Below are 22532 nucleotides of genomic sequence, written 5' to 3'. Positions count from 1 at the left end.
CCAAACCAACCCAAGGTAATTCAAGACAATTCAATTTAGACCAGTGCAAGCAAAGTAAATCCAATCCAACTGAAACCAAACCAAGCAAACAAACCCAAACAATTCTGAACCAATCAAATCCACACAATCCAAAAAAAAACAAATCCAATCCAATCCAAACTAATTGAAGCCATTCCAAATGAATCCAGTACAAACCAATCTAATCCAATTCAAATCAATCCAAAACCAGCAAATCCAAACCAAACCAGTCCAATATAAAATCCAATCCAAACCAATACAGTCCAATCTGATCCGAACCAATCGATTTAATCAATTCGAACCAACCCAGTGTAATTCAAGACAATTTAATTTAGACCAATGCACACAAAATAAACCCAATCCAACTGAAACCAAACCAAGTAATCAAAACCAAACAATTCTGAACCAATCGAATCCATACCTATCCAAACAAACAAATCCAATCCAATCCAAACTAAATAAATCCATTCAAACCAATCTAATCCAATTCAAACCAATCCAAAACCAGCAAATCCAAACCAAACCAGTCCAATTCAAAATCCAATCCAATTTAAAACAATCCAAACCAATACAGTCCAATCTGATCCCAACCAATCGATTTAATCCATTCCAAACCAACCCAATGTAATTCAAGACAATTTAATTTAGACCAATGCAAGCAAATTTAATCCAATCCAACTGAAACCAAACCAATCAATCAAAACCAATCTATTCTGAACCAATCGAATCCAGACTAATCCAAACAAACAAATCCAATCCAATCCAAACTAATTGAATCCATTCCAAATTAATCCAGTCCAAACCAATACAGTCCAATCTGATCCAAACCAATCGATTTAATCCATTCCAAACCAACCCAATGTAATTCAAGGCAATTCAATTTAGACCAATGCAAGCAAAGTAAATTCAATCCAACAAAACCAAACCAAGCAATCAAAACCAATCTATTCTGAACCAATCGAATCCATACCAATCCACACAAACAAATCCAATCCAATCCAAATTTGTTAAATACATTCCAAATTAATCCAGACCAAACCAATCTAATCTAATTCAAACCAATCCAAAACCAGCAAATCCAAACCAAACCAGTCCAATTCAAAATCCAATCCAATCTAAAACAATCCAAACCAATACAGTCCAATCCGATCCAAACCAATCGATTTAATCCATTCCAAACCAACCCAATGTAATTCAAGACAATTCAATTTAGACCAATGCAAGCAAAATAAACCCAATCCAACTGAAACCAAACCAAGTAATTAAAACCAAACAATTCTGAAACCAATCGAATCCATACCTATCCAAACAAACAAATCCAATCCAATCCAAACTAATTAAATCCATTCCAAACCAATCTAATCCAATCCAAAACCAGCAAATCCAAACCAAACCAGTCCAATTCAAAATCCAATCCAATTTAAAACAATCCAAATCACAGTCCAGCAGGAGAAGGTGATCCGGTGCGGGTTTTCCGGACCACCGCTGCTCTTCTCTCCTATTGTGATGCTCGGGCTGGACGCAGTTTACCGAAGCGGCTCCGTGTCTGTGTTACAGAAACTGAATGCGCTCTTTTAGTAGGTTTCGAATCGGTTTTTATAGTAAACAAAAAAAAACCCCATTTCCCACACAATGCCTTATTGCTCTGTGTTTCGGATATCGGAGTTGCGTGGAAAGTGGAACTTTACCGACCTCCGGCGACAAAGTTAGAAGGTACCGAGTGAAGTTTTGGTGTTTTTTTCCCTCCTAAGAGCTTCTCCAGCGACCGACTGCTCACTACTGAACACAACACGACCATCATGGCGAGACACTCGGGACCCGGAGCGGTGATTTCCCCCGGCTTTATTTCCTCTTCGCCTTGGACTAGTGTTGCTCTGCTTTCCGGGAACAAGTTGAAGGTTTGTCGCTGTTGGCTCGTAGCTTTGCTGGGACTCCTGTGTGGAGGACTCTGCGGCGCCGAGAGCGACTTCTCAATCCTCGAGGAAGCGCAAGTGTTATCGGTGCAGATGAGGAAGCTCTCGGCTCAGGAGCTGGGGGTCTTCACCATGCAGGTAACCAAACACTCAACAATCTATTGCACGCTTTTCTGGGAGTTTGGGGACGAGGTTTGTTTTGTCTAGTGTTTAGTTTCGAATGTATTGAGGAGCACATTTATTATTGCAATTACAATTGTTTCCTTTTTTTATAATACATATAGATAATTGTTTATATTTGGAGGTGTGGTACTGTTTCCTGTTTTGAAGATGTTTGTTTGATTCAGTATTTTGCATCTCCATGGCATATTTTGTTTGACATTTTTTTCCTTGATGATTTCAAGTCCCAAAAACATTACACTGATTTCCAGATTATTGTTATGAATTATTAATGAATTCTTTAATCAAATACCTGACCTGGAGTTAAGTCTAAATTGCATTACACAGATCCTCTTTGTATCTATTTCTTTAAAATTGCTTACATTTATACTGTAGGTGTTTCTGCCATCCGCAAAATGTATCACGATTTAGTGTTTTTTTTATTCAAAAATATTGTTTCAAGGTGTTAAAATGTCAATAGAAATAGGATTTTGTATTCAAATGTGTCCAATTTACGTCACTGTTTGAAAAAATGTAAGGAAAAAAAAATGGACAAAAAAAAAAAAGGCAGGTAATACTGTAAAACCGTAAAACTAATTTGTAAGATTAATGACAAAATTGGAACAACAACCAATCAGCTTCTCCCAGACATATTGTAATTTAATAAATGCTTAAAAATAAATGAAGAGATTTATGATAGCCTGGGAAAAAAATTGTGTATTGTGACATTGAAGATCACAGTATCGATATCATATCTACCTTCCTTGGTGTGCTGTTATATATTTTTATATATATATATATATATATATACCAAAATGTATATACCCCTGATTAAACACATCAAGTTGAAGATATTTATAAACCTACTTGATTTTGTGGTTCAATTACAAAGACCACTGTATCCTGTAGGTTAATTACTGTAATAACACTGTATATAAACCTTGGATAATGGTGGGTTTCCATCCGTATACAATCAGTAAATAACAGAAGTATTTGGTTAGCATTCAGAAACCCTATTTTAGGATTTACTGATTTATCTTGAAGCGGAAAAAATGCTTGCATAGCATGCTGATAAAGGAATAGTAAAATAATTCCTTTTTGTTAGAGTAAGCGTTTAGGATAATACAGTGTGTTTGTGTGTGCAGTGTGCAGTGTGATGTTTTTTATTTATTCATTTTTTTTAAAGTGCAGCATTTGAAATATACATCTGAGCAACACTGTTGGAAAAGCACCTCAAAATCTATTACTGTTGCCTTGATAAAAAGCATACGGGTGTCATGGCTCTTGTTTGAGAAATTGTATACGACATTTGAAAACAAATGGCAGACTTTTTTTTTTTTTTTTTGTTATGGCGGTGTGATGTGATGGTGTTGGAGGTGCGTACACTTCGTAGTGAAAGGACTGAGTGGTGGTCGGTGGGGGGGCCCCGTCCCAAATGGCCTTTCATCTCTGTGAAAAAGCTGGAGACCACATCATCGTCCCAGAGGGGCCTGCACCACTCCCATAGCTCCTCCTTTGTCACACTTAGTTGTTAATAATCTCTCTTTCTCACACACACACACACACACACACACACACACACACACACACACACACACACACTCACTCACTTACGTGTGCTCACACATGCTTGCTCACTCCTTCTCTCTCCTATACACCTCGTAATTGATAACAGCTCAGACAAATGCTTTGCTTACTTAGGAACGTTTTAAAATCTGGTCTTTTTTTCAACATCTGATCCGAGATCAACATCGCAGCTGTTGGAAGAAGAAAAAAAAGTAACAAAACAAAAAATGCCCTTGAAATGCTCATTTTAAACATTTTTGTTAAATCGAGCTGTGTATTTAGTTAGACCAATTCCCATAAGCCTGGACAATCTGCTTCCAGTTTAAATATTTTCCTGCCTATGAAAACAAGGCTAGCACCGTCACGTTGCCAAGCTCCTACACCTGAATGACAGCTCTGGCATAAAGATTGTGGAAGTGGTGTCTAACGTTCCCTGCATGTTAATGACGCTTCCAGGATAATGCGTCCATCTGCGATAGCAGTAAAATATGATATATTTTTTTTCTCCCCGTCTTTGAAAGTGTCCTTTGATACACTCGAGTGAAATGCTGTAAATATGGCCTGCTTACAAGCCAAACAAATATCTAAGGTGTAGGTAAATAGTGTGGTACTTCTGATTAAGATCTTAAAATTGCATCTTATTCATGATTTTAGATTTACCGAGGATCTTCTAAGACACTTTTTTTTGCGTTCTTGCAGAATTAAAAAAGCACTAAATGAAGTAACTCGTTTTGAGTTAAAGTAAATTTGCAATGCACTAAAACTCCGGCTCACATTTGCCCTTTGCTCACATTTCAGGTTTTAGTCAAATATCTGTTTTCTTGTTTTTCATGCAGAAAGTAGTAGCTTTAGCAACAGCTTTAGCATTAGCTGGGCTTTTGTGTTTGCAGCGGAGCTTATAGTCACGCACCGATTTCCATGTCTAGCTTTATTGTTTGTCGAGTGTTTGGTGGATCAGCAGGCTGTGTGCTTTTATTTCTGCTCCATGTTGTACAGTTCTGACACTGACGTCCTGCATCCCTCATAACGCAGCACAATCCTATTGACATATCCCCAGTTTTTCGCAAAAGCACATGATGGGGTTGTTTATTACCCCAGTGCTGGCAGGAATGCCAAGGAAGAATGATTGTATATTTCAGGGTTGGATATGGAGGATATCTTTTTTTAAGCAAACTGTAATGTATAGCTTGGCCTGTCTGTCTGTATTCTTCAGGTCTAATGGATTTGTTCATAGTGACTGTGGGAATTAGCGTGTTAAGACCAACCCCATGCAAATGAATGACCTAGTGAATAGCCACCCATCCATTAACACCGAGCAGGCTGGGTGGCACGCCTCTCCACGTTGTTCCAGCCTCACAGCAAGTTTAATATTACCCCGGTTCCAGTGGCTGATTATTGCATACATCGGTAGGTCCTTTAGAACATGGGCCATGAAGCGAAAACTTGTTAAGCTTTGATTAAATAGCTGAGTATTTGTACACAGTGTTCTATTAACTATTGCTGGCGTGACCTTCTGAACTGTTTTTTTCTTTAGTGCACATACAGCTTTTCATACTGGGAAAAGAAAAAGGTTCAGTTTAGAGCTTTGAAATTCTTTCAATTATAAAAATCTGAATTTGTATGCAGTATTGTTGAGTAAGACAGAGAAGGAGAATTCTGGTATTGCAGTGGTGCTACACTTCATAAATCAATATATTCAGCAGGATCAGTATTATTCTCTATCAAATAGTCTTCTTCATTTTCATGCTGGAATTACATGATTTTTGTGATTTTTTTTTTAAACCTCGTTATAAACAAGACTGATTCCTAAATTACATTGTATTTCTTTGAAAAACAATACAAAGCAATACGAAGGTTTTACAGTAGAACAGAACATCTGGCTCCTTCTGTAGTTTAAAGGAAAAGGGGTGGAAGTTGAAAGTGTAAGTTATACTTAGGTGATAAATTCGAAAATCTTCACTGAGAAGAGCTGTTACTGGTGATGCACAGAGGCCTTGTGATATTCCAGCAACTTATTTAATGTATGCAAAGCACCAATTGAAATTGGTTTAGACTGCTCTTCATTCCGGGAGCTGGGAATTCCAAACTACAATTAGTACACTATTTGGGAAAAGGTTTTTGGACACTTGAGCATAATTTTGGTATCTGGGTTTTGAACATCCCATTCCATGTTTAGTCCCTATTTGCTGTAATAATATCCTCCACTCTTCTGAGAAGATGTTCCACTAGATTTTGGTGTGTGGTTGAAATGTGTGTTGTTCTGCTACAAGGGTGTTAGTAATGTAATGTAATGATGTAGGGTGAGGAGGCCTGGGGTGCAATCAGCATCCGTTGGCCTGTTCTTAAAGATCTATAGCAGGACACTCAAGAAATTCCATTCCAAACCATGTGTAGCCTTTATGGTGCTTCTTTTTGTGTACAGTGGCATTGTCATGTTGGGACAGATAAACATCCTATACAATTGTGTACCTGCAACTGTACCTGTCCCAATACTTTTATCAATATTGTTTAGGTGTCATTTGGAAATGAAGTACTTATATATTGTAACTGATTCAGCTTTCATCAGGCCATTTTAAGAACATTTTAGTTGTTGGTACACAGATAAGATCAATGAAATGGTTTAATACATGCTGCAAAATTCCTTGGTTTGTGGTTTCCTTTTTAGTAGGCAAATAGAAAGTGAGATAAAATTGAGAAAATGAGATTAATGTAATCAGCTACAGTCACTGTGTTTGAATTCAGTTATGGTCTGTAGAAAAGCCTGGCTTTGTTTAGAAATATTCTAAAGATTATATACGGTACTGAATTGTGAAATGAACAAGATGTGTTGCTGAAAGTCTTTGTTTTATACCTGTCATAATTAAAGTGGCTGAATGTATTTGTTTTACTCCCATGGTCTCGAACGTTGTGTTAACTGGTCTGCAGGAAGTAGTAAGGTTCGCAGATCTGAGATTAAAATGAGCTGTGTGTTGCTTCTTCTATATTCCATTGAGAATTCTTTGCATTAGCAAGATGCATGAACATTCACATAGTCTAATTATCTCCCTGCATCAAGCCTAAACAGGCAGAATAAACACTGAAAGGAGAATGTTTCTCACTGAAGAGCGGTTAGAGGAAATGTGCTGACTGGATTTAGGGGAATACGTGGCGTCGCTACCAACTCAAGACACAATTATGTCTATGACTTTAATGGGTTAATTGAAAGTAGTTGAGGTTCTTCACTAGTTTTAAATCAAGGACAGCGGTACTGTAAAATTGGTCTTTGTTGTGAATAAACAATACATTGTGTTGTTACATTACACAATAGTTTATAGCCTGTGTCCTGTGTGTTTATTGCCCTGTGTGTTTGTCCTGTGCATTTTATTGTCCTTCAATGGTCTCACAGTGCTGTTTATTGCACTTCATGCAGTCTTGCATGCTGTTCTTTATTGCACCATGGCCTAGGAGAAACAGCATTTCGTACATAAAACCCAGTTATTTTAAAAATAAAAAGTTAATTTGCTGATTCTCTGCGCTGAAAACTAAAAGTGACCAAACCAAAGCTTTGGACTTGATTCTACACACTGAAAATACTTCGCCCCACACACACAACCAGCAAGCAAAAAAGCCACCTGTGGATCTTCATTTTGCCTCCATTGTAAAGGAATGTCTTTGGAATTGAACGGAAATTACCACTTGAAACATCGCATGCACGTCAGGATCTTCACTTGCAGTTTTTCTTTTTTCACTTCTGAAGGGAAACACCAAACAAAAGCGAACCATGTTTGAGTCCAGGAAAACCTGTACTTCTCCAGAAATGTAAATGCTAGAAAAAGACAAATTTCCACCATTTGAAGGGTTTTCCTGGGCAGCCACATGCTCCTCATTACTGTTTCATTTGCTAAATGAAAGTGTGGCTGAACACAGCTGTACTTTTTCTGGTTTGGGGTTAACAATCTGTCGAGATGAACAGCAGATATGTGAAGCATGATTTGTGCGAGGTTTGTGCCATGGAAAGACTCACATTGTGAATCTGAGCAATATACAGGAAGGTCTGTTTGATTTTCTGGAAGGTACTGAGCAGATTTAGTAAGCAATCAAGTGATTATGTTGGGATAGACAAAAGTACAGATTCCAGCCTTGTCGAGGACGTTGTAGTAACATCCGAAAATATTTTATTGATAATTTCCTTCACAAAATAAAAAATCATCTAGGAAATAAGAATAACTAGATCGCCTCAAAAAATGTTTTGTATTGGAAATACAGTTTCATCTCTCATCCAATCCCTAAATGGCGATTAACTTAAGAAAATGTTTGTCATTGAGGTTTTTTCTGCATCTCTGTCTGCGGAAGATCTTTCTCCAACATTATACCACATATATGCATACCACAGACATGTTTGAACATTATGTCTAAGCATGACATTTCATACATAGAATCCCAGATTTCCTGGAAAACTCATGTTCAGTCACAAACCAGGAATAAATCCTTTCATGGCTGTTATGAACATAAAATATAATGTTGTGCTCAATTGTTTTTGTGGGGAAGAAAATTCCAGTGCATGCAATATAAATGCAGGTATTTGACAGCTTTATTCAGACTTGGCTGGATTTGAATCAGATCCTTGTTCAATTAGACATGTTTTTGTGCATTTTCTATCCTCTGGTGTTTCTCGCTCATTCTGTTGTTGTACTTTTTTGCAATGTTTACTGTTAAGGCTGTGCAGAAGGACAGTAGTGCCACAATATATTACTTAATTGTCTTCAGTGTAGGTCTTTGCATATTGCAGAAGCCTGTAATAAATGCCTCCCCCCCACATCCTGTTTATCTGAAGTTCTGAATGTGTTTCTGTTCTGACTGATAGACAGCAGCAATGCTGAAATTCTTAGAAAACTTGTATCTCCGAGGTTTTCTGGGTTTCTCAGGTTGTTGCAGTGGTGCTACCTGTGATTTGTCTGGTTTAGCATTCTATATATATAGCATTTACCTGTTATACTATATGGATCCATGTGGACAGCTGACCATGTGCTTTTTGAACATCCCATTCCACATTTAGTATGGAATTGGGGCACCTGATTTTTTTTTTCCTCCAAAATCTATTGGAAACGCTTGGAGAAAAAATTCAGGTGGCCCAATGCTTTTGGCCAATACATAGTGTCTTTTAATATCTTAAATATATTATGGTGTAATAATAATTATATACCAGCTATTCCTAGCAACACATTGTTGTTCATGTATGTTTAATGAAAGTAAATATTTAACACTAAAATAGCAAAAGGTTTGTAAAACTTTAAGCTTTTACCAACAAATCAGGTGCTTCAGTTCAGTACTAACAAAAAAATGATTTATTTTGGAAGAGCAGTTTGTGGTTAGACTTTTGGCTTAACCAATAAAAGAACAGTACAGTGGTTGTGATAGTTAATTATTTTGATTCATATACTCCAAACTAACTTCCCATTTGCAGGTATATGAGTAGTTACATGGGATCAGTCACATAAAATATTCCCAAAATACAGTGATTATTTTATTTCCAAGTTATAATTTTCTGTTTTAATGCACTAAATGAAACAGTGCTGTGTGAGAAACTGTAACTCATAACAAACTATACCCCAATTAATGATCAGTGAAAACTTTTAGCTGATAAATTTTAATTTCAGCCACATAATGCACTAACGATTCACTGTTAAGATGTGTTCAAAAGTGTTGTAATACACTTTAAAATGTAAGTTCTGAAGGTCCCATGGCTTTAATGAGAGCACAACTTGTTTAGTGAAGTTAGTGTGGGTGGGAGTTTTACTGCGAATCTCCCAGAGGCAAATCTGAGCCCTTGAGGTGAGCCTGCTGCACAAATGTCTCATTAAACAGGAGCTGTAATCAACTGGCCTGGTTCATTCAGGTACACACACACACACACACACACACACACACACACACACACACACACACACACACAGTGAATAGGAGCTTCATGGGAACCAGGTTTTGTGTGGCCCTTCCTGCAGAGTGACCCGCGATGGCACACAGGACTTTATCAGAGAGGCTTTAAAACACAGCACTACCCTGAGAGATTTGAGGGGGGAGATTGGGTGAAAGAAATGCTGTGAGAACCAGGCTGTGTGTGTGTTTGGGCTCTGCGTGTGTGTTGCCATGAATGAGGGGTGGTTCGGCACTTAGCTGTTCTTCAGGCTTTGCATTTTTTTCTTTTTAAACTCCCCTCCCCCTTTTCTCGACTGGAGGAGGCCAGGCTTTCACAAGAAGCACTAAGCAGGGTCCCTACTACTACCAGACTGCTAGACTAGTCTAATTTCTGTCATTTGGATTAATGAGCGAGTGTGCTGCGACATTTTGAAAAAGGCCTGTGATGTGATTAGTACGAGTGTGCGAATGCAAGAGCGTGCATGTCGCCAACATCGAGTCGTAGCTCACAGAAGCTCGTAGGTCCGGGCCGGTTAAGCGCAGGATGGTGGGGGGCTGGGAAGTCGTGCATGGGTCGCTTTGAAAGGTCCCACAATGCTGAGCAACAGAGTGAGAACTCTGTCTTTGCAGCCAGGCTTCTTTTATTGTCATGAATAAATAAATAAACGCACTTCATTAATCCTGAATTCTATTTGAAGGTCTTCTGTGTACAACAGACACTAGGGCATTACTGTGATTCTAGTCTCCCGCTCTCTCTCTCTCACTCACACACACACACACACACACACACACACACACACACACACACACACACACACACACTGCAGTCAGCACTCCTGTCTGAATGGCTGCTTAAAAATAATGAATCTCCTCCTGACCAATCAGATCAGAGAATTCAGAAGTGTTGCAGTATGTAAATAATTGTAATTTTGATTAACTTTCCAGCATTGTAGCAGGAAGTTATTTAATAATCACCTGAAACATTTGTAATATTCATGGGCCACTTCCCAATTACAAATTCCTGGACATTTGAAGGAGAGATCATACAAATTACAAGCTGCAGATTTAATATTTATTTTCTCAGTGCAATGTTTAGATTCTTGTCTCTGAGTGAATCAATAGTTGCAGTATGTAATGATCAACTCTATATACACCGATCACGCATAATATTATTACATAATAAGCAGTGAAGTGAATAACACTGATTAACTCATCATGGCACCTGTTAGTGGGTGTGATATATTCGGCAACAAGTGAACATTTTGTCCTCAAAATTGATGTGTTAGAAGCAGGAAAAATGGGCGAGCGTAAGAGTTTGACAAGGACCAAATTGTTATGTCTAGATGACTGGGTCAGAGCATCTCCAAAACTGCAGCTCTTGTGGTCTGGTTCCTAGTCTGCAGTGGTCAGTGTCTTTCAAAAGTGGTCCAATGAAGGAACAGTGGTAAACCAGCGACAGGGTCATGGGAGGCCGAGGCTCATTGATGCACATGTGGAGCGAAGGCTGGCCCGTTTGGTCCGATCCAACAGACGAGCAACTGTGGCTCAAATTACTGAAGAAGTTGATGCTGTTAATGCTCGATGGTTCAGGACTGTTCTGGCAACAAAAGGGGGACCAACATAATATTAGGCAGGTGGTCATAAAGTTATGCCTGATCGGTGGCCATAATGTGATGCCTGATCGGTGTATTCCTTCACTGTTGCTGAATGCAACACATTTTCTTATATAATCCTTAAAGGATATGCATTTTCACCCGCTCACTGGAGTCTGTGGTCCCCTTGATTGTCTCACATGAAACAGGAAATGACCTCGAATGATGCCTGACCCCCGACCCTGTCTTTCTGAAGAGGAGATGAAAGTGCCCCGAACCTCGGAGGTCAGTAATTGACAGGAAGTTTAGCGTTGCCTTTGTGTTTTGAAAGAGAAACGGCGAGCTCAGCCGGCTGCAGGTTTGCCGTCTGGTGGTGTGCGGCGGTGTGCGTCCGTGGCTTTATTCATGCAGCTCAACCGGTAAAACAACACCTGCTTCAAGAGAGAGAAAAAAGGAACTGGGTGTTGCAAGACACTACATTTCCTTTGGCTGGTGTGTACACATGAACGTAGCCATCAGCGTCATTTTGTGTGGGTGTAAACGGAGGAGTGTTGCCAAAGTTATTCGTGTTTATTTATTTATATCCCCCATAAGGCCAGAGAAGGTGCTGATGTGTGTTTTAGATAAACTTACTAACCCTGGGGTGGGATCACATGAGCTTTGGAGAACTTTTGCTCCGTTACTTCTTATGGAATTTTGTGTGTGTTTCTGGGGAGGTGTTGTATGAAAAAAAGGTGTTGATCATTGAGTGTTTATAGTACCTGTCTGCACTCTGCTTGGCCTGTGTATGTGCATGTGTGTGTGCTGGTCCAGTGCCAGATCATTTGCACAGGGGTCTTGGGGGATGGCCTACCGCTTGTCTGATTGCTGCTGAAAAAAAATCACGTGTAATGAGCCTTTGTAGAGAGACAGTGCACCAGAGCATCATGGGAAAGCAGGTGGCCTCAGGTGCCTCCATATATGTGGATCGAATGGATCGATTTTCAATCTTTTTTTCCATATTTTTTTATTGCTGTTTCTTTTTAAATGATTAAAAATGAATATATATTCTTTTAGTGCCATGTGCCTGCCGAGCGAGTGCTGCTGCTGCTCCAGCTCCTTTGCGCCTTTGTTCATGCATAAATAAAGATGAGGTTTGCTTTCTCCGATTGATGTAGCTCCTCTCTCCGTGCCGCGGTGCGTGCTGATAGGAGTTTGTAACTCGGATCTGTTTGATGTTCCGTCTTTAGAACATCAGTACTCCGGCTCTGCATTATTAATGGGTTTGTCAGCGTTCATGCACCATGCATTTTAATTCAGTCTCCCAACTAACATTAAGTGCTGCAGTGTTTCTGGATATGTGGATATGTGGATATGTTAGGGGTGTTAATAGGAAGATTTTCAGGTTTTAACAGGATGACAACCCGGTTTAAAAATATTGCCGCGAAAAAAGTACAAAGGTCATGTACAAGATCTTTTTTAGGCACATCTACGTATGCAAGACAAAAGAAGATCCTATCTCATTGTTGTGTCTTTTTCTTTAGAGTGGTATTTTTGAAAATGGCTTTTAAAGTAAAAATTCCCGTTACTGATAGTGTTAATTAATAAATGAATTCTTAGCTGATAATAAGTTGTTGATTCAGTTATGGGCAACTACGGCATGTTTTATAAGCCACTGTGTTAGAGACAGTAATGTATTTGTCATCAATACTGGCTTCACAGGCAATTTTACATCTGACCTGTCAAACACGCACCAATTCCATATCTCTGACAAGATATTTTCACCGTTCATTTATATGAGCACATTCCTCAGGGAAGTGCTTCCTGTTTTCCTTGGCAGGTCTTTATTATTTGTATTTGGAAGCATCACAGGCTGTAGGATGCAGTTATCAGGTTATGAAGGCTGTGTTTTTACTTCATATTCTGTGTCAAACCTTGAAAAGCATTTCAATTTTTTTAATGAAAAAATAATGTAAACAGGTTTATACAGTAGGTTGTAGAATATATTGGGGGGGAAAAAAACTTTAAAACATCAATTTGCAGTAATCACTAAAATCATCCAGCACTACTGGCAAGTATAGACCTGTATACCAGAGTAAAAGACTGCTGAAATCAGCCACCATATCTAAAGGACGAAGAGCAGCAGACAGCTGCATGTAAATTACAGTAAATTTAAAGTCCTCACTGTCCCAATGCGGTTTTATAGAATGAAATAGTTAAATAAACAAGTCCCTATCAGTTTATCCCTAATAAGAAAATACGGTGCTGATAGTGACAAGGAAAAGTCCTTGACATTATATGAGGAGGAACCCTTAAAGAATCCTCATCTGGGTGACTGAATGTCCATTCATTATGGTGCCATAATTTGTATGTAAATGCCTTAAAACAGTAGTAAAGCATGGTATATTTGATACTTCATACAATATACAGGTATTAGAAGTACCAACACTACATTTTGTGCCTTAAATATAAAAAATGAAAATATGCTAGACCCTGGTCATACATCCTTAATATGCATTTGAAATATTGCTGGTGCATTTAAAATATTGGGATTCAAAATGATCTTTTTAACTCTGTCCAGCAGGTGCCTGTGTAAAACTGTAAATGTTTAGTAATTCCATCACCTTTTTTGTAGCAAGTTTTGTGCAACAGCATGGAATTACTACAGCTCTGACTAAGCTCTATTACTTTCTGTTTAAAGCTATCCTCCATTGTTTTGATTGTTGTCATGAACCGCAAGTCAGGTAGGTTGAGTTCTTTCAGACATTAAACGTGTAACATAAAAAATGGGAAGATCCTGTGTGAAGAAATAAAAGACTTAAATACAAAAATATGTATAATATAAATGGTTCATTTCTTACAATTTTTCAGCAGCCCAGAAATGTACAAATATCAAAATGTGAATCTTTTTGTTTGACAACTTTGGATTTCTTATAGAAAGCTTATACTAGACATTCGCTGACAAATTTCAGAAAAGTTACTTCCCGAAAGTACGAACAAATCTTGGGCGTCACTTAGAAGGCATTCTGGTGACTTTAGATGGATTGACTACGGTGCGTTTTGAACAAAAATGTTATACCATGAATCCCTGCTGTGATACAGATGTTATGATATTTTCGTTTGCTAACAAATGGGCAGTTATGCATTTTAAATGATTAACATCAAGCCAGCTGGAGTTTGTAATTAGTATAAAATGACATAGGATATATGCAATGCCTGTAATGATAATAATACAAATTGACATATGTGTTTAATCCTAAATGGTAAGGTATTCAGTATGTGAACATAACCGTGAAATTGTGACCCTGTAATAATCCCAGCTGTTGTGTGATAAGGATAATTAGCAGAATGAAATCAGGGTTTTTCAACTGAAAATATCAAAGGTTTCTTTTTAAATACTTAAATATTGTTTGTGTGTTTTTAACATTACATCTTTTGAGTTCAACAGATCTTACATTTTTTTAAATCCCATCTGTGCATGTTTGTTCGTCACGTTAGTTCATCATGCTGTAAATGCAGCCGGGTGTTTTCCAGCTGTGTTTGAGGACTTTGCCTTGTCTTTCATCTCGATTGTCCTCTCTGTTTGGGTTTCTCCCTAAGGCCGATGGCAAGTATTGGTGTGTGTTTGCTTGCAACTCCTGCTCTCTTCAGAAAAGGTGGAAAGTGCCAAAACCAACCGTTACATTCCTGCACCAGGAACAAGGAGCAGCTTTTGTTTTTTTGGATTAGCTCCAGTGGTTATTCGCATTGCAGTCCCACAAGAGCAAGGTCTGAAATTTGACACCAGATATGTCTGACTGGATCTACTTAGTCAGGTTTTGTGAATGTATGGAAGAGCAGATTCTAAGAAAACTCATGCTGCTTTACGGACCAAAAGTCATTAGCGACGTGTTAAAAAATTTTCTGACATAAATAAACAGATCCTAATCACCTAACCTTAAGTTAAACACGGAGCGTAAAAGGTTTAACTTGGTTGTTTTTCTAATAAATATGAAGTCTGCTAGAACTTTTTAATCATATGATGGTAATCGCTGTGTTTTCCTCTCAGACTAGGTGGAGCCACCAATATTAATTTTCTCTCACATTAAAGAAGCAGCTTGACATTTTTATGGAGGTTTAAAGTATGCAATATTTACCTCTATTCAAAAAACGTATAAAGTAAATTCCTAATATACAGTGTATACAAAAATAAATCTACTTTTTGATACAGTTTTAGAATAGCTATGTAGAGTAGCTATAAAGGCCATAGATGCCTCATGTTAAAAGGAAAACATAAAGACTTGTAAATGTTATATGGTGTAGGGCTTTTAATGTAGTTTTTCCCTACATCATACTTTATTAATCAAATTAAACCGACTGTGGAAGAGTTGCTTCCCAGTTGCAAGAATGTTTTGGGAAAAATGTCTATCTATCTATATATATATATATATATAAAACTGTATTATGTATTGTGTGTTTTGCTCTTTAGGAGACACTATAAATTGTTTTTTCTTTTTTAAAGATTCTTTAGTGGAGGAAGGAAAAAAGACCAAGTGATAAGAGAGGCAGCGACTAATAAGGAAAAAGTAGCTGTAGCTTTATAATATAATGTATAATATAACATTGTGTGTCTGTGTATATAATGTACTGTATTTATTCCCCCTAACCCTTCTCCCCGCCAACATACACCCCACCAAAAGAAAACTGGTCTGTGTGGTAGAAAAGGTTGACCCCCACTCTAGATTCTGAATGCATTAGGTCACTGTGATCAGAGACTTTAAAATAGAACTGTATTATAAATGATCAATAAATAACGAATCATTGCCTCTAAAATCATAACAGAACCGTTCAAGTGAAAGCCTGAGGTTTAGACTCATTATCACAATACTGATATTGCTGTAATCCTGTAATTAGGGAATTACTGTACCCAAGCTACTTCGTTTGTGTTCTAGGAGCTGTTTGTGATTCTCCCAGATTTCAGATATTCAGGTTATCAGTGCAAGCTGAAAAATTTAAATTTAATCAGATTTTTCTTTTCTTAGCATTGGTAAAGTTTTGTATGATCATGGCACCTAATATATTCAGTAAGTATTAATGGTTTTTTTTTTAATGTACATTTGGATCACAGTGTGTACTAGTACAACACCACTATCCCTGTTCACATAGTTCAGCCTTTATTTAATTGTTTTTAAATATTTTCAAAATATATATATAAAAAAAAAACGGGCAACATATTAGATTCATTAGTACTTTTGTCCATGTGGCACGAAATGTAACAAACATTTACATATTGCTGAAGGGTTTCCTGGTGGGGAGAAAAGGGGAGAAAATATGAACCAGACATTGTCTTACGCAAAACCTGATGTTTGCATACGAGTCGATGCTGCTAATAGTATACTAGAAGTTTAGGCGAGGCTTTTTAAACTAGTTTGTTTGATATAACTATAATTAGCAGTAAAGGAAGCTTGATTGAAGGTGCTGGGGAGATGCTGTATTAGTGGCCAAAGTGCTCTTACATAAGAACTCCATTTAACAAGCTGAGCTGAGAGCCTGTCTGATTGAACCTAATGGGCTTTGGCAGCACTGTGGGTTCCTGCTCACTGATGCCTATCTGTAACCAGGTTCGTGTGTGTGTATGAGCACAGCCTAAGGACGCTTTGTCCTTCATAGTGGAGCTAGCAGCAGGATGTAGGCAACGGGTGAGCAGCGCCGGTCCTAAACCCAACAGTTCTCCTTGACCACTTGGATGGAGTTCCTCTGTTCATTTTGGATTCTCTTCAAAAGAGCTTTCTGAAGTTAGCACGTAAGCCAAGTACATGGTTAAAGCTTGCTGAACTGCTCTGATGACAGACACACACACATTCACACCCAGTGGTGCTATAATTCAAATGCATCAGGCAGGTTTCCATTAGTATGTTTATAAGGTCAACATATTCTAATAACCACACTGTTTTGGGGTTATATTAGCATTCTAATACAAGCTATAAAAAAAACCAAGGAAAAAAGTAGTCACATGTTTCACGCTATCAGATTACAACAAACACATGAGGAAATTGTTTCTTTACACAGGTATGCATAAATGCTGTAAGGAATAAAATATAGCAGGAAGTTGCAGTTTTGGAAACAATGCAGTGATGTGATCAGGCCAGGCCCAGAACTAAGTTACTTTTACCACCCTGAAGCTGATAATTCTCCAGTAATACCATGTTTTGTTACTAATATAGCACAGCAATTTTCTATCTTAATTAGTTAATCTTGCTAATTAAACCATTTTTAATTGTACTGTAAGATGTTTGACCGTTTGCAGTCACATTTAATACGGTCAAATATCCAAAAATGTCTTATGGTCACTATCGACATGGCAACTCATAGCAGAAATAATGCAAAAGTAATGACTGATTCAGTGCGTTTATATGAATGATAGCAGTCATTATTGTCAGAGCTGTTCTGTATTGTTATTATTGTCCTGTAGCAACTGCTACAGACAGTTAATCAGCAAGGGGGACGCTCTGATCAGAAGGCTCAAGGTCCTTAACCCTTAATTGCTCAGCTGTATAACTGAGCTAAATGTTGCTCTGGGCAATTGTCAACACTTTCTGACCAATCAGATTCAAGAATTAAACTGTTCTGTGGGTATTAATTTCTAATGTTTAATCATTTGATGCATTTCAGTTTTTTAATTTAATTTAATTTATTATTGGTTGTCGTTTATCCGGTACTGCTAGCACAAGTTTCGGCCCTCTGTTGTATGATGGCAATGTGAGCTTAGTACGTTTACACCCATTTGACACAATTAGACAACAATCCCAACAATGGAGTTAGGTTTTAAAGAGAAACTAATCGAGCTTTAGGAATGTATATCAAATTTCAGACAAATATGTTGCTGAATTATGAAATATGAAACATTTTCCAGGTTGGCATGGGCAACCGATGGACAGGGATGTTTTGGCTCGGACGCGTTTGCTTATAATCCTCCAAAATATGTACAAAAAGTCTGCAAGCAAGCATATGAACAATGACTGTTGTGTAGCTGCCACATATTTAAGCACTACCTTGGATTTACTGCTGCTGTTCAGTTCTGTCGTGGAAATACAATACAAGTAAATACCCACAATTATTTTTCATTAACTTACATATATACACACACACACACACTACGTAAACACAAAGTATAAAATACACACTTTTTAGGAGATGTTTTTAGAGGCGTATGGAAAAGTGCTGCTTTTCTTAGTAAAATCCCTGCAGATCTGCCCCCTGTGACGACCTTTCATCCTGTCTACTGGCATCATCACCACCCGCCTGAACTAGGCCAGAGGGTCATCGGCACACAGAAAGGACACACATTCCCTACTTGCTAGTTGGACATGCCTAAAAATATTTTTAAAGCAATGCAGACTGAGACAATTAGGACGAGTGTGGTGCAGCTTGAGCAATAATTATGCCTTTTTGAAAGATCCAGGGATTCAGTTTTTCAATACCTTTTTTTTTTTTTCCCCCTAATTATGCTTTATTATGGGCACAGTGGAGTGGAGCAGAGGAATACATGTGTATTTGTGTCTGTTATTCTGTCCTTATTACTTGCCATTGTGTAGGAAAACATCAGTAGTTTGAAAGGTTTTCATACCTTCTCAGTTTATAGCACATCTTCCATTCAGGGTTTTCATTGCAGCTGGAAAATAAGTATCAGATCCTTTCCATCCATGTGTTTTGCTGCTTGCTTGCTTGCTTGCTTGCTTGCCTGCAGACTCATCAAAAGGTTCACATTTTCACAGATTTTCCGGTTGAATCTGTATCTTGTTTGTGCACAATCATAACTGCAAGTATCTCATAGTGGTCATTTAAAAAAAAGTGAAGATGTCCCCTGGAGAAAAAAAACCCACCCCATATGTGCACCTCAATTTCTTGAACTTTTTTCCAACACGATTCATTTTCAGTAGATTTCAATAAGTTTTGCTCACATAATTTGTCCAAATAGCAGGTCCTTATTCTTTTATCGAATAAAGTCACAGCTGCTGACATCTTTAAATGCTATTTTGCCACATTAGAGACACTGGATGATGACCTTGATGAGTAATATGCACACGAGCAGTAAAGCGCATTGAAAAAAAACACCATATGAATTCCCATGTGACCAGTCTCATTATCATCTCATATGGCCACTCATCAGTTTTGCATCTGATCTAGGCTCACATGCGCAAAGTCTCCGGTCTGATTTCAAAAGATTTCACAGTCCAGGCGGAAAAAACCCAAATCTGTGTCACATTAAGGCAGAAAGGAGTATTTGCGTGTCATACGAACATAACAGTGCTATGCTATGCTCTTTTATGTAGCATTACAGCACAGCAGAAATCTCGCAAGATAAGATCTTTGAGCGTTTGCACATCTGTGTCTGTAGACATGATCTCACTTTTCATTTGCCATTTAAAAAAAAAAAAAAAGGACCACCCTGTCCCCACTAAAAGATTTACTGCCGCTCTATTTGTGGCTCGGCTAATGCATAAAGGTGCTTAAGACAATAAGGCTAGTCCCGCTGAATTGAAATGCAGCTCTTTAGCCAGCGCTTGGTGTATTTTTTGGCATTAATAAGGAAACATCACCCTTAACAAGCCCACTGACAGTTAGATCGCATTGTTCTAGTCAGTACAAAAACAAAGTGCAGCTCAAACCATTCGAGTGTGTTGGAAAAGTGTGGGCTCTTTTTTTTTTCTCTCTCTCTTCCTCATCTGCATCACTTTTAAAACCATGAAATCTGAACTGCCATTTATCTTGCACTCTACATTTCACTGATCTGTTAGCAGAAGCACTGTTCCTGTAGTTTAAATGCTTTTGTGCAAAGCCTAATGAGGTTAAAAAGCTCAGAACAAAGTGTATTATGAGCAGCATTCTGGCTGCAGATGTGTCAGGTCCGTTAGCTTGTGCCTGCCATGGTCGGCCCAGCATGAAGGAGACCGGGCACTAAAGGGCAGCACTTCCTGGCACAGCTCTCACCATCTGTGTGTGTTATGGGTTGGAGCGGCTTTGAGGCCTGGAAACGCTGGCTATCACGAGTGCCAGAACAGCCAGCACATGGGCCATGAAGGCATGCAAACTGGACGCACTCCTATAAATGGGATTAATTTAAAACGCACACTGCAGATTTTTTGGGGGGGATTTCGATTCACCTGCTTCTGTATTTTATTCCTTATTGTTTCTCAGATTCAGAGGTTGGTTTATTTTCACATTATGCTAAGCTAAGAGATGTTTTAGCCTTCATACCAAAATTGGTATTTTAAAAAAAATATCAAGAGGTCACGAGCCAAGATATACACTTTCTATGGATTTAAAAAAAACTTATTTGTTTGAGTCATTATTTTCCATTTTGATCAATACTTCTGAGCAAGCTAGGGTACCATCGATCAGTTTTCTAGACCAAAGAACTTGATAAATGCCCAAAGAAAATATTGTTCGACACAATGTCACGAATATACAAGCTTTTTAGATTTAGTCAGAGGAATAAATGAGAACAAAGCGGAAAAAGCCTGTAAGAATTTTTGTGTGGAATCTACTGTGTGAAGAACAGGGTTGGACTTGTATGTGGTGGGAGTTTGGAGAAACAATCTTCCATTCACTAAATGTGCAAATGTCACAACAACAGCTTCCCGGTCTTGACGGGTATGAAAGTCTACTGAAGCAAATCCAAACCAAGTAGTATGAAGGTAAAATGGAAATGCAAACATATTTTTTTTTCATGCTTGTGGTATGTTTAACCTTGAAGTTTCAAGTATTTTTGGTCCTCCTAAGTGAAAAGTTGTTATGGAGTCATGGAGAGTATAATTATGCATTACATGTGCTGTTGGTCATTATTGCTGGAAGGTTCCACTGTTTGGTTGGTGTTTGTTTCTACCCACATATCCCTTTTTGTTTGTTTGTTTTTTTGCGGCGTTAGTGTTGGTTTTCTTTTTGACATTCTATCTACATATTTAAATATTTGGAAGTAACTGTGGACTCCTTTTCATTAGAAATAGGATATACTGCCCATGTCCACCTTATATACACCAATCATCAACCTTGCAGTGTTTGTGTAGTTTAGATTTTCTCCCCTCCACATTTTCTTTACTCTGATTTGGTCTCTGATTGTGAGTTTCTGGATAATTGTAGGCCAGCCTTGGCTGGAAATGGTGCAGTACCTCTCTGTGAGATGGATATGCTCCAGGAATGTCAAACAGAGCTTTTTACCTTCACTCCCTCTTGTCCTGCACTTTCTCAACATCATGTGAGGCCCGTTTTGCTTTTGAAGCCCAGACTCTGGCACTGCCGAACACAGGCCTCGCACGCCTCCCAAATTTATCCAGGGAGACAGTATGCTAAGTCACCCTCACAAGTACCTTGGCCAAGTCTTGGAGGCAGTTATGCACAGCGATCTAATTTTAGGTGCCAGAGCCTCAAGTGGGTGTCCTGCATTGGGGGTCTGCATATTGATTTATAATCTGAATTTGAATCCCCTCAAGGCAGGCACCCACCTGGACATGAAGACCTGCCTGTAGTAGTTATTCAGTCATTACAATTTAAATATTTGGGATATAGAGAACACCCTAACTTTGTTAATGAATTTGTAATTTGATATGCTGCTTAATGCATTTTTTTAAATCATTTCGAAAGTCAATTTCTTGCCAAAACCTGAGAAAAATTAAGGCCTCCAAACTGATATTTAATCCCCGGTTAAGTTTCTGTCACATACCACAATCGTAGTCGCAAATGCTCTACCTTCCTTTCTTGGCTGAGTCTTGGATCAGATGTGATGGAAGCCCCGCGGCTGCGGCCGCATGTGGAAAAGAGAAGGTAATAAAACACCAGGCCTCTCAACTGTTGTCGTTGTTACTCAGGCCCCTTTCACATGTGGAAACCATTATATCCTGTCTGCAGGACTGAAAGAAAACAGGCCGGCCGTGAGCTGCAGATCTGCTCCAGATTCCGCTCAGTGACCCAGTCTCTCAGCGGGGCCCTCACTGTTTTTACAAAGAGGTTTTGTTATTGCAGAGCGCCCGGGTACTGTCGGCCCTCCGCTCACACTCGTTCACTCTCAGCGTGGAAGAGCAGACGCAGGACACACACACACACACACACACACGGTCAACCTGCAACAACCGATGGCACATATTCTGACTCACACTTAGTTAAATCATTCACACATGCTCATGTATTTCCTTCTTATTGACATAGTGTAACGTTGTACTTTTCCCTCAGACAGCATAATCAGCTCTTCTAAAGTGCTCAGGAGTTCAGGGCCTTAACTCTTCATTTTACTGCTTATGAGGTTCCATGGAAACGGTCACTTTTTTACCAAGTTAAAATGGCATTTTGTTTCTATTGTATGGGAAACAAATCGCTCTCTTTTATTTTTTTATTTTTTTAAGCCACCACCTGAGAATTTCAAGGAGTTTTGTGTCCA

The 22532-nt window shown here is 38.5% G+C and overlaps 1 protein-coding gene across 1 annotated transcript in view; it reads left to right on the top strand.

Moving 5' to 3' along the window:
• The first annotated feature begins 1408 nt into the window (after nucleotides 1-1408).
• Nucleotides 1409-22532, top strand: part of cachd1 (cache domain containing 1) — a 76122-nt gene continuing 54998 nt past the window's right edge. The window contains 1 exon segment of the mRNA XM_046848767.1: nucleotides 1409-2069. Coding sequence (XP_046704723.1) covers nucleotides 1818-2069 — 252 coding nt within the window. The 5' untranslated portion in view covers nucleotides 1409-1817.

The sequence above is a fragment of the Silurus meridionalis genome, chromosome 1 (assembly GCF_014805685.1).
Source record: "Silurus meridionalis isolate SWU-2019-XX chromosome 1, ASM1480568v1, whole genome shotgun sequence".
In the NCBI taxonomy this organism is placed as follows: Eukaryota; Metazoa; Chordata; class Actinopteri; order Siluriformes; family Siluridae; genus Silurus; species Silurus meridionalis.
This window is presented reverse-complemented; position numbering and strand designations above follow the sequence as displayed.